The sequence below is a fragment of the Portunus trituberculatus genome, chromosome 39 (assembly GCF_017591435.1).
Source record: "Portunus trituberculatus isolate SZX2019 chromosome 39, ASM1759143v1, whole genome shotgun sequence".
Classification (NCBI taxonomy): Eukaryota; Metazoa; Arthropoda; class Malacostraca; order Decapoda; family Portunidae; genus Portunus; species Portunus trituberculatus.
The window spans coordinates 7,232,909-7,246,810 of NC_059293.1; the positions used below are offsets into that span (position 1 = coordinate 7,232,909).

At 40.9% G+C, this 13,902-nt stretch overlaps 1 protein-coding gene across 1 annotated transcript in view; it reads right to left on the reverse strand.

Annotated features, from left to right (window-relative positions):
• Nucleotides 1-13,902, reverse strand: part of LOC123515649 (protein misato-like) — a 284,397-nt gene that overhangs the window by 106,540 nt on the left and 163,955 nt on the right. Inside the window, exon 7 of the mRNA XM_045274468.1 lies at nt 11,165-11,275. Coding sequence (XP_045130403.1) covers nt 11,165-11,275 — 111 coding nt within the window. The remainder of the gene's footprint in view (nt 1-11,164; nt 11,276-13,902) is intronic.

Consider the following 13,902-nt stretch of genomic DNA (forward strand, 5'->3'; position numbering starts at 1 on the left):
GAAGGTTTCATTTTACTACCATCTGCTTGTTTAACGAAGACCAAACTTGCTTTAACAAAGTTTTATCCAGGTATTTTTTCCAAGTTTGAAAGCCCCACTGAATCATGCAAGCCAACAGGCCTTTGAATATACCAGTGCCTCTTGTGGACAACACATGCACCACTCACTCCCCCTGTTCAAAACAATAACAGCATCAGCAGCAGCTCGTCTTCCCTTGTTTAACTTACCACTAAAACACCCTGCAATGTTGCCTAGCGTTGCTAAGAAGACCAGGAAGTCTCTTACTCTCGAAGTGAAGCTGGATATCATTCACAGACACGAGAGGCGAGAAAACCAATAGCACTGCTTGACTCCATCTACTATCTCTATTACTTTCAAGTCAGCAGACTCTATTAAGAAGGCTGGTGAGACTGTTTCTTCCTTGCAAGCTAAAAAAAAACACCTGAACTTGTGACTCTGCAAGGGGTAAAATGGAAAGCCTTGTGGAAATGTGGTACATTTGTATGTGATACAATGATGCACCCTTTTGTTTACATTCCACAGGTTGCCGGTTAATGTCTTAACCATTTCACTCTCCCTCGCTTCATAAATTTAAAATCACCAATATTATAAAGTTACTTACATACATACATTAGTGTACATTATAATAACTTAATTAATCTGCCTAAATGTTTAACTTCATTATTTTTACTATCATTAAATATTTCACTGTACTATGATGCACTCTCGCTTTGTTTACTCTCAATGGAAGTTCAAGTCAGGGGTTACACTTGTTGTAATTGGTTCGCTTAACAAAATTTTGCTTAGCGAATGGTTTTTTAGGCACGTAACCCCTTCATTAAGAGGGGGTTGCCTGTCAAGATTGCAGAAGAGCACCAATGTTTTTTCATGGTTAACTTGGCAAGGACAGGTCTATCAGTTTTCATGTTTGACTAATGGTATTGCTGAGGGTCCTAGGCCTTTCACCAAATTAATGAAACCTGTCTTTGTAGCTTTGAGAGAGAGGGGTTTTACAATTACCAGCTACATTGTAACTTGTAACGGTTCTCTGCAAGGCTGTCTCAGTCATTAAGGATGCTACAGCAATACTCCGCTTAACGAACAGGATAGGGGGTGTCAAAGCTGTTCATAGAGCTAAAATTCGTTAAGTGGACGTTATTTTTCCATAAGAAATGATGGAAATAGGGGAGATGCGTTCTGGGCTGGTCCTAACATACAACATGGGTTGAAAAAAAATTATACATATTTCTATTAGCTTTTTACAAACCTTGCCACAAGAAAGCATTGTTTTGTAATGCATAAAGTGAAATTACTTATGAAATACCACGGTATTTCATTAGTAATTCACTATCACTCAGTGCCACGGAGTCGAGGTTATCCTCATGGCATAACATAACATAACATAACATAACATAAATAATAGGATAACAAAGGGCCACCAGGGCCCATCTAGGTTATCCTGTATCAGTCGCACAGCGACCTCGTCATCAGTACTTAAAGATACACTAACAAGTACTACACAATATATTATATACTAATTCTAAATATTTGGCCCATTAACAGGGCTAAGTCCTGCAGCGAATTCCTCTACAATCTGTGATCTCCATACATGGGGATCATATCTTGTTTAACTATGGTAAATTTCTTATAAAAACTATCATGCAGCGCTATACATAATTATAAATCTAATAAATTTAAGTGCTTATCTAATCTGTTTTTAAACATTGTCAAACTAGTGCTATTTACAACCCTCTCTGGCAATGCATTCCAGAAGTCTACCACCCTATGACTAAAGAAATATTTTCTTATATCTAACCTGCAGCCTTGCTTTCTAATCTTCCTGCCATGATTTCTAGTCCTACTTCCCTCCTCTAAGGTAAAGAAAGATCTCACATCTATGTAGTTTGTATCTAAGAACATTTTAAATAACTTTAACATATCCCCTCTTATACATCTCCTCTCAAATGAAAACATGTTTAATTCCTTTAATCTATCTCTATACTCCAGGCACTTTAATGCAGGTATCATGCTAGTTGCTCTTCTCTGGACTGCTTCTAACATGTTGATATCCTGCCTATAATGGGGTGACCAGGCCTGTATGCAATACTCTAAATGGGGCCTAACATAGGAATTATATAAGCTACGCACCACTTCCTTACTTTTATAACTAACATTTCTATTTATAAAACCCAGGATCCTATTTGCCCTATTTCTTACTTCTAAACATTGCTTTGAAAATTTCATAGTCCTGTCTATCACTACTCCTAAATCCTTTCCCTCCTCTACTGCCTCTAGCCAACATCCCTCCATCTCATAGTTAAAGTTTGTGTTGTCTTTACCTAAATGCATAACCTGACACTTATCAGAATTAAACTCCATCTGCCACCTGTCTGCCCATGCTATCAGCCTGTCCAGGTCTCGTTGTATTCTGTAATTGTCCTTTTCACCCTGTACTGCACATGCTATCTTAGTATCATCTGCAAACTTTGATACTTTGCTACTAATTCCTATATCTAAATCGTTAATGTACACAAAGAAAAGAAGAGGTCCTAGCACTGATCCTTGGGGTACCCCACTAACCACTTCCTTCCACTCAGATATTGCCCCATTTAATACTACTCTCTGTTTCCTATCAGAAAGCCATTCGCTAATCCAATCAACTAATCTACCTCCTATTCCATGTAGTATCAATTTGTACACTAGCCTCCTATGCGGTACCTTATCAAACGCCTTGCTAAAATCTAGATATATAACATCTATGTAATTATTTTCATCATCTAACTCCTTGGTATTATATTCTAAGATATCGAGCAAATTTGTAAGACATGACCTCCCTGATCTAAAGCCATGTTGGGTATCTCTAATTAATCTATTCTCATTTAACCCGTACAGCATCAGCAGATCTGAGACTTTGTGATTTCGCCAGTGCTGGCCACATCATGGATTTTTTTTTTTTTTCCTTAACCACTCTTAAATGATGTGAAACAAATGAAAATGACAGTCATTCCTCCCAGAACTGACTGGAAGTGGTATTAATTGGTGCGAGATATTTTGTGCTAAGGTTAGCGACTTAGCAAAGCCTTATGTGACTAGTTTATTCGCTTCCTCATTTCTCACCAGTCGATCCCCGAGTTGGACACATGCATAATATCATTCCTGAGTTGAAAGAAAAACAACATGCCATGTTTTGCTGTTTAGGAGTGTTTGTGGCTAAAAATAGACACGTGATACCGCGAGGGAGTGTTGCCTTTCGCGGTGCAAATATTTTCTGAGCAATATGTACTTGTTTTTCCTTATAACAAAGCGATTCGAAAATTCTTATTTATGTCATACAAAGTTTTCACTACCTCAATATAACAGTTACCAAAAACAACTGAAATGGTAAGAGTAAGTAATGGAAATTACGCTTTGTTCATATTAGCGGAGTTGAGGCGTCAGTTTCCCGCTACACCTAGCTGAAGGCAGCAGAAACTGCTAAAGTTCAGAATTGTAATAAATAAATACAGGAAGCATTCATGTTAGTAGGGACGAGGAGGCAGCATGAGCAATGTCTACAGTGCATGATGGCAGTATAATGGTAGGTTTTGAGGACACAATACCTCCGAAAACACGAGAAAGCTCGCCGACATATCTCATACGTCTCTGACGCCCGGTTCGCTCAGAGTAGCCGACGTATCTCATACGTCTCTGATGCTGTATGGGTTAAATGCTCCCAAATACTACCCTTAATGATTTTCTCTAGTATCTTACATACTATACTAGTTAAACTGATCGGTCTTTAATTATTCGCATCATCCTTCCTACCTTTTTTAAATATTGGTGTAACATTAGCTAACTTCCAGTCCTGAGGTATCTCAGCAAACCTAAGTGATCTTTCAAAGATTAACTTAAGTGCTTCAGAAATACTGTCTACACCCTCCCTAAGTACTCTGGCATGTAGCTCATCAGGACCACTAGCTTTCCTATCGTCTAGTTCAAGAATAAATTTCCTAATAATTCCCGGTTTTATATCAATATTTTCTAAAGCTCTTAAACTACCCGTCGCACTGTTTGTAACAGGATTTCCTATTCCTTCCCTAGTAAATACTGAAGAAAATTGTTCATTCAATAATTCTACTATGTCTTCATTTTGATCCACTACTACACCATCTTTTCTGAGTGGTCCAATCCTATCCTTATTTCTTTTATCACTGACCTTGTAATAACTAAATAATTTTTTGGGATCTCTACTCCCAGCTCTAGCTAATTTTTATATCTGCCTACCTTTTACTTTTTTTTTATAACCTTACTCAAATCATCCCTGACCTGTCTGTACCTAATCAAATCTACATCTTCCCCACTTTTCTGCAACTCTCTATATGCCCTCTTCTTCTCTCTGATCTGTCTACCTATCTCATGAGTCCACCATAATGGCTTCCTGTTTCTCTGCCTTATATCTTTGTAAGGGATACACTGCATCACTATACCCTTTACTACAACCTTAAAAATATCCCACATCTCCTGTGCAGTTTTATTTCCAAAACTATCTTCCCAGTTTACCTCTCCTAATAACTGACGTAACCTACCATAATTGCCTTTCTGATAGTTTGGGACTCTAGTCTTATTCACTATATTATCCCTACTGGAATTAATGATAAATCTAATTATATGATGGTCACTGTTTGCTAAAGTCTCTCCTACCTCAACTTCCTTTAAACAATGCTCAATATTTGTTAGTACTATGTCTAAAACCTTCCTCCCCCTAGTAGGTTTATCTACCATCTGCACTAAATAGTTATCCTGAAAACTTTCCATAAACTTATTTTCACTAGCATCTCCTACCATCCTCTCCCAGTTTACTGACTTAAGATTAAAATCCCTAAGATAATTGTCTGACTAGTACACCCCTATTTATCTCATCTACCATAAGGTTGTCTACATCTGCTGACTGGTTAGGTGGTCTATAAAAGCTCCTACTCTAATAACCTTACTTTTGTTTACTCTAACATCCAGCCATAAGGACTCTACTCTGTTATCTACCTTAATACCATTAACCTGACTGGAAATGAAGGATTTTTACATAAATAACTACTCCTCCACCTATCCTACCAATTCTCTGGTGTAAATACATAATGTATCCATCTACTTCATATTCTTTCCTATTTTCCTAAACTTTTCCTCATTTACCCATGCCTCTGTGACACATACAACATCTAAGTCCTCCTCAACTATATAACTAGATAACTCGTCCTTCTTGTTCCTAAGACTCCTGGCATTTACATAAAACATTTAAGTCCTGCTACCTTCCTAGATGCTGTCTCCTTATTTGGAATCCTAATCTTATTCTCTCCTATTTGCACCTGGAAATCTTTCCTAATCTTTTCACTATCTCTGTTTATCCTATCTAATTTATGTCTAACATCTTTCTTCTGGAATGCATTTGCTACCTCACCCCTACACTCCATCCCAACTCCCCTCCAGACATCCACTCAGCACATCCACACCCTTCCTACTCAGATGCACACCATCCCTAGCATACAAATCCTTCGCCCATTGAACCTATCCCATACATCCACAAAGCTGACACCCACATCCTTACACATCCCTTTTACCCGACCATTCACACCAATGGCTCTAGACAACCATTCCCTGCTAACATACACACGAGGCAAGATTCCTGACACTACACACCTCCTACCACTCTCCCTTATCTTGCCTAACATTTCCCGAAATCTTGCCACTAACTCCTCCGACCCACCTGCTCTGACATCGTTCCCACTTACGTGCAAAACTACTACACCCTCCCTCTCCATCCCCCCAACTCTCTTCTGCACCTCGTCACTCACTGCCTTCACACCTGCACCAGGCATACACACGTTCGTCCTCCTATCCCTGTCTTTCCCACAGAAAGTACTATCTAAGTACCTAACCTGAGAGTCACCCACCACACTCCTCTACCCCCTTCTCTCTCCTTTCACTCACCACAACCACCTCATTCATTCCACTCTCACTCTCCCCCTCCCCCTCCAACAAACCGAACCTATTTTCACACTCAACAGTATATGAATACTACGATATGATATCCATTATAGCAGGCAATAGAGGAGTGAAAACATAAATTTAATATCATGGTGAAAGACAAAACGCAAGCTAAAAGTGTCACAAGAAGAAGAAGAAGCAGCCGAGTCGCCATGAGTCTCCACCTCGTCTGTGGCCAATCTCATCTATGCTTTATTTTTTGGTATTCCATGTAAGATTTCACTTAATGCATTACAAAACAATCCTTTCTTGGGGGCAAGGTTTGTAAAAAGCTAATAGAAATGTTGTTTTATGAACATAAATGCATATATAAGACAGTAACACCACCTCCAGAGGTAGTGTTCCCAGCAACCTCAGAGCAACCTGATAGCAACCTCGTTCATGGATGCCATTTCGCAGCAGGAGGTTGCTCTGACATTGTTAAAGAATCTTGGATCCAGCTCCAGGAGTGCTAGAGACAGAGGCAGGGAGCCAGCCAATTACAGTGAAGCTGCCGCGTTCGGTCCCTCACCCAGCAAATTCAAACCTAGAAAATTCGCTAAAATGGATGTGGTTGCACATTATGTGGACTTTTTGGTCTAACTTTATATAGTATGTTAAACTGGAAATTCGTTAGATGAACGTTCGTTAAACGGAGGATTACTGTATTCATGCTCTGAGTCAGTTGGGTTTTAATATTAATAAAGGAAAGTTGGTCTTGGTTCTTTCTAAGCAGATTGAATACCTGGGTAATGTGATTGACAAGGAGACTATGACTGTTTCATTGCCAGTACACGGAGTGAATACCATAATCAACGGTTGTCAAGCACTTATATGTAAAAGTAAGGAAAGGATCTGGAAGGTGGCCAAGGTCACTGGTCTGCTGGTGGAAGCTATCCTGCAATTAAATTAGGGAGACCACTACAGGATGTTGGAGGCAGCTTAAGTTGCAGCATTGCGTCAGGTGAATGGGGACTTTGATCAATTTATGGTTCTTACGGATGACATGAAATCGGACCTCCACTGGTGGCTACATAACATGTCTGTACAATGTAGGAAGATTTCCCGGGCAGCTGCAGACAGTCACTTATTCACTGATGTTTCTACCACTGGTTGGGGTAGCCAACTCCACCATATGACTGCAAGTGGGAGTTGGTCATTTGAGGAGAAATTGCTGCACATCAATGCGTTAGAACTCAAAGCTGTCCTGTTTGCTCTTCAAGCATTCACTCTTGAGCTCTGTGGGAAATATATTGAAATATTTTGTGATAATACTACTGCTGTCTACTATGTGAATGAGATGGGTGGTACGAGATCATTTATGTGTAACTATATTTCCACTCTGATTTGGGACTGGTGTGTGAGGAATCAGGCGTGGGTCACTTGTTCGCACATTCCAGGCAAAGAAAACCTTTTAGCAGATTGTGCCTCTCACACATTCAATGATAGGCATGAATGGAAGCTCAACGAGCACATTTTTCATTGCATTTTTTCCATTTTTGGTGCACCTTCAATTGACTTATTTGCATCCAGGCTGAATAAGCAAGTGGCTATGTTTTTTTCATGGAAACCAGATCCAGAAGCAAAATTATTTGATGCTTTCACTTTACACTGGACACAGTTTGACCTAACTTACCTTTTCCCTCTATTCTCTCTAATTGCTAGCTGCCTCCAGAAGATCCGTGCAGAACACGCAAGGGTGTGGATGGTGGTGCCATTATGGATGTCTCAACCTTGGATGGGAACTCTCCTGCGGCTGTTGATCGATTTCCCCAGGCTCCTTCCGAGCAGGGCTGATGTATTGATGCACCAATCCCTTCCCGGATCACAACCAGTCATGCAACACACACAGCTCATGGCCTGCTTACTATCAGGGAGACCTTACGAGAATGAGGTGTTTCTACAGCAGGTGCAGACATCATGCTTGCTTCCTGGATGTCGAGCACGGCTAAACAATATCAACCAGCATGTCATCCTCTTTAAGAGATTTCGGTGAAACTTTTGCTGTTGCATTAGACATATCAAAAGCTTTTGATAGAGTCTGGCATAAAGCTTTGATTTCAAAACTGCCCTCTAACGGCTTCTATCCTTCTCTCTGCAACTTTATCTCAAGTTTCCTTTCTGACCGCTCTATTGCTGCTGTGGTAGACAGCTACTGTTCTTCTCCTAAACCTATTAATAGTGGTGTTCCTCAGGGTTCTGTCCTGTCACCCACTCTCTTTCTATTATTCATTAATGACCTCCTTAACCAAACTTCTTGCCCTATCCACTCCTACACTGATGATACCACCCTACATCTTTCCACGTTCTTTCAGAGATATCCAACCCTTCAGGAAATTAACAGATCACGCAGGGACGCCACGGAACGCCTGACTTCCGATCTTTCTAAAATTTCCGATTGGGGCAGAGAAAATCTAGTAGTTTTCAATGCCTCAAAAACTCAATTCCTCCATCTATCAACTCGACACAACCTTCCAGACAACTATCCCCTCTTCTTCAATGACACTCAACTGTCTTCCTCTTCCACAATGAATATCCTCGGTCTGTCCTTTGCTCATAATCTTAACTGGAAACTTCACATCTCATCTCTTGCTAAAACAGCTTCTATGAAGTTAGGTGTTCTGAGGCGTCTCCACCAGTTTTTCTCGCCCCTCCAACTGCTTACTCTGTATAAGGGCCTTATCCGTCCCTGTATGGAGTACTCTTCACATGTTTGGGGGGGTTCCAGTCACACAGCTTTGCTTGATAGGGTGGAATCGAAAGCTCTCCGTCTCATCAACTCCCTTCCTCTGACTAACTGTCTTCACTCTCTTTCTCACCGCCGAAATGTTGCATCCCTTTCTATATTTTATCGCTATTTTCATGGTAACTGTTCTACTGATCTTGCTAACTGCATGCCTCCCCTCCTCCTGCGGCCACGCTGCACAAGGTTTTCTTCTTCCTCTCATCCCTATTCTGTCCAACTCTCTAATGCAAGAGTTAACCAGTATGCTCAATCATTTATCTCTTTCACTGGTAAACTCTGGAACTCCCTCCCTGCATCTGTATTTCCAAATTCCTACAACTTGTCTTCTTTTAAGAGGGAGGTATCGAGGCATTTGCTCCCCTAATTCTGGCTGACGGTTTTGGTACTTTTTCTACTCTTTGGAGAGCCAGCGCTCAAGTAGGCTTTTTTCTAACTTTCTTTTTTTTGCCCTTGGCTGGCCCTCTTCCCTACGTAAAAAAAAAATTTTTTTTTTTAAATGTCGCTAGGTGGCAACAGTTTTGTGCTAGATGGAGCATCAATCCCCTTAGTCCTTCTGCCTCCCACATCATTACCTTGACCGAGACGTTTCATCAGAATGTGGGCTATGACAGTGTTAACACTGTGAGAGGGGCTCTTTCTTCATTAGGCATTGTAATCAATGGATGCAGAGTGGGGAATCACCCAATGATTTGCAGGTTCATGAAAGGGGTCTTCAACCTCAGACCACCTGCACCCAGGTATATGGCAACATGGGATGTACAACCAGTATTACAAAAATTTTGATCCATGCAACCCTTGCAGGAACTATCATTAAGAGATCTCACCCTAAAACTTGTCACATTGATGGCACTCACTCAGGCTGCCAGGGTTCAGACCTTAGATTTATTAGTGCTTCATGGCATGGATATTAACAATGATTATATTTCTATACTGCTAGGTGGGACTGTTAAGTAATGTAGACCTAACTTTAATATATGCAGGGTGAAATTTCAGGCTTATTCTCAGGATGATAGTTTGTGTGTTTGTAAAATTTTGTTGGAATACATGGCAAGGACCAAGGACCTTAGGCATGGTGACCAATGCAAGGATTTCAAATTGTTTATTACCTTTAACAAACTGCACAATGCTGTATCCAAAGCCAGAATAGCACGGTGGGTAAAGTCAATCCTTTGTACGTCTGGTGTGAACACAACAATATTCAAGGCAGGTAGTGTACAGCCAGCTGCGGCATCAAAAGCCAAGGCTATGGCAGTGCCACTGGCGTGCATCATGCAAAAAGCTGGTTGGTCTAGGGTGACCACGTTTGCAAAATTTTATGATAAGCCCATTGTAACAGCTTCTGATCTGTTTCAGGATGCAGTCCTTCAATAGGCAGTGGTCGGTGACACGTGTCATGTGTTTACATTTCATGGTGTCTTCTGTTACCAAGCATCATTAGTAGGTTTGTGGAATGTACTAATTGTCAGTATCCATGTTTGTTTTGTATGGGATCATGTTTGTCCCATGGGTTTCAGGTGTATGTTTCTGTACTTAACTTTTCGGTTAATTAAAATTCTGTTCATGGTTGAAATTGGTTGTCCTTTTTCTTTTTACTGATTTTATCCATCATTTGAGCCTGACACCCACATGGCTTCAAAGCCTCATGGGGAAGCTCCACTCCACAGAGGGTGATTTGGCAAAGTAAAATTGATAAAGTACACGAGACTTGAGGTGTGCTTTTTTTTTTTTTTTTTTTTTTTTTTTTATATGCTTGTAATTTTACAAGGCAAGTCACCTCTGCTGGAGGAGAGCTTTCACATGCCCACCACTCCCTCCCTGGTTAGTATGTTACGATAATTCCTAGTGCTTTTAATTCTATATCATGTGGGTGGTCGTATACTTCAAATTATGACTGCGTGACATGGCAAAGCATAACTCATGTGAAAGCTCCCCTCCAGCAGAGGTGACTTGCCTCGTAAAATTACAAGCACACTTCAACTGACCAAAGTAAGACTCGTGTACTTTATCGATTATTTGATATGCAATTAGTAATAGCAGCAGAAAGATCTCTTGATTGTTCATAAGGAAATTGGTGAGATATACATACATAAATCAACTACTTGCTAATGCTGCTTAATGCCACACAGCCCCACCTGATTATGTAGTGAGTCACTAAAAGAGGGAAGATGTGAGAGGGAGAATTATGCCCACCAAGGCAAATAGTTCCCACAACACACAAATAAAGCAAAACACAGTATATGTTTAGAGTATAATTGACTAGAATTACTTCAACTATGTTTAGAGAATAATTGACTAGATTTTTTTCAACTATCAAATTCCAAACTATGCATCTTAACTTATAGGACATCTAGTATAAGAAAAACATAGATGTAATATGATAAATTAGCAGACACCAACCAGTCAAATGATTCTGTTACTTACCTTTAGTACCAAATGTTGATATGAGCAGCAAGGAGCTTCAAAATCCAACATACTCTTGCGCATATTCAGTGGGACCACGATACTGGACAGCTGGCACATTTCTCTATAAGACTGTCAAGGAATGAAGAATTGTAAGACATACACATCTCTCTCTCTCTCTCTCTCTCTCTCTCTCTCTCTCTCTCTCTCTCTCTCTCTTATCAATATTATTAAAATGAGGGTATATGAGATGTAACTATAGATATTCCCCATTATATCATACATCATTTTACAATTTTTTACTTTTACAATATATAGTGGCAGCTGAAGGTGGAAGGAGACAAGTGTCTCCAAGGACTGCTTTATTGCTTCTGCCTCTTTTCACAAATCGAATGAATGAATCAGTAACAAATACAATCATGAGAAATGAAACACTGAGAAATCAAATATCAATACTTAGCAATAATGACAATGTTTACACCCTTACCCTCATTCGCTCTTACATACACACACACAAAACTCCCCCATGATCTTAAGGCAGATCACCATATTGGAATGGTTGTAAAAAATGGCGTATCCTTGAGCTTTGCCTCAGCAACAACTTTCCTTGATGTTGATCCTCCTCCAAACTTGCATACTCCTCTGCTTCTGAGCTACTAACAGAGATGTTTATCAATAGCTCATCGTACCCTTCAGTAACATCCTGTTGCTTTGCAATTGGTGGCTCCTTTAAGGTAGATGTCAGCAAAGTGAACATTCTCAGGTTGCACAGATGGCGAGGCATTCCATCAACCTCAATATTCTGGGCAGACACCACTTTTGTTACTGTGCACAAAGTGCTCTTGGCATTGCAGTGCCTGCTGGGGTGGTGAATCCAGACTGTCTCCAATGCTGAAGCAGTGTTCATGATGTGGGGGCTGATGCTGCGAAACCACTCCGTGAGTGCCGAGTAGTTGGATATTGTAGTTGAATATTTGATTTGCCGGTGCATCATTACATTGCTTCCTCACCATCATGTTACAGCAGTAGACAGCTTCCACTACTGAACAGCCTGTTTGTGCCAATATACATTTTATGGTTCAATGAAATCATTTCAATATCCCATTATCTGAGGGAACATTGGTACATTGATATGTGACTGACATATCCCCAGCAATACACAAATTCATTGAACCTTGAACTATGTAAGCAGGAGGCATTGTCAGTCAGCAGCTCCTTGGGTGTTCCATGACTGAAGCCACAGTTTCGTCCACCAAAATTATATCCAGGTATGGCAACGTTGCACAATCACTTTTCTCGTCCCAGCTCAGCACTGTATTTACTACTTTCTTCAAAAAGAAGGGCACAATGTTCAGCTCAAACCCAAGTCTCATCAGACAGTAACACCTTCCTTTAAACACCCTCGTCTGATATGGTTGTATCACAGCCATTAACAGTATAGTTCCCTTCACTGGCCCATGAGCACTTTCATCATATGGAACAAGCCAACCATCTTTAATCCACAGACACCGTTCATTTTCATATTCCTGCCATGCCCCAGGTGACACTTTGTACTCTGTCACAGTATTCAGCAGTCGGGAAGGCCCTGCACCTCCACAGCACTTCCATAGCGGTTACATGTCACTGTAAAGTCCATCTTATCTGAATCAGCTGCAGCCAAAGCTATGTCCTCTATTCCAAACCTTGACAACCACACAGTCACATCACCTAGGGCTTCTATACCATTTATGCCCATAATAAAGCTAACATTCAAGAGCTTACAAGGCACCACAATCACCCCTACTGTCACAGATGCCCCTGAAAGCAATTGTATCTTTAATTTACCTCTTTCCAAACACTAGTAACTTTCACCACTTATAGTCATCACATTGACGTTCTTTTTTCCAGCTGGAGCACAGCATGGTGAACACAACACACTTTGTATATCCAGTATCCACCAGGGCATCACAGTCTACTTCATCAACAGACAAGCTAATCACAGGAAGAGTGCCTTTTACTGGCAATCTGGAGAGGACACTGGTGTTGGTGCCAACCCTCACAAGCCATTTCCCTGGCACGACGAAGCGATATGGTCCAGCCGCCTTCACTTGAAGCAGTGCACACTGCCACGGCCATCTTGACATCCACTACATCCAGGCAGACAATCACGGGCATAGTAGTTGAGCTGACACAGTATAAACAGCCACTACAGCATATCCAGAAAATGTTATGCCAGCACCGAGGTTTTCATCCACCCAACACAGCTCGAGCATGGCTCAGAATTTGATTAAGGTTCATATCTTCAAGCCACAAGCCAGCTTGAAGAATGTGACAAAGGAAGGCCAGCAACAAATGCACAGACTAAGCCAGCATCAGGCATTCCTCCAAAAAGCACAGCAAGCTGACGTAGATCTGCCAAATATATGTCAACCATCTTGCCATCATGAGGCCTGCGGCTAACAATTTGTAAGCAGCAAACTTGTCTGCACCAAAGGCTGAAGTGAGAGGAGCCTTTATCTTGTCATCACTGCTTAACTGTTGATACACAGCGAATGCTCCGCCAATGAGTCAAAGAGGACCGATGGTCTGCAGGTCATTAATTCCTCGCAGCCAGCAGACCAGCTCCAATTTATCAGTCCACTGCATCACAGATTGTGATCCCGATCAAACTCTGGTATAAGGCAAAGGTTCATGGTAAGACTGTCGGACCAAGATGGGGATCCTGCAAACTTCATCGCTGGTCACTTCATACAGGCCTTAGATAGCTTGTAGCAGTAGCT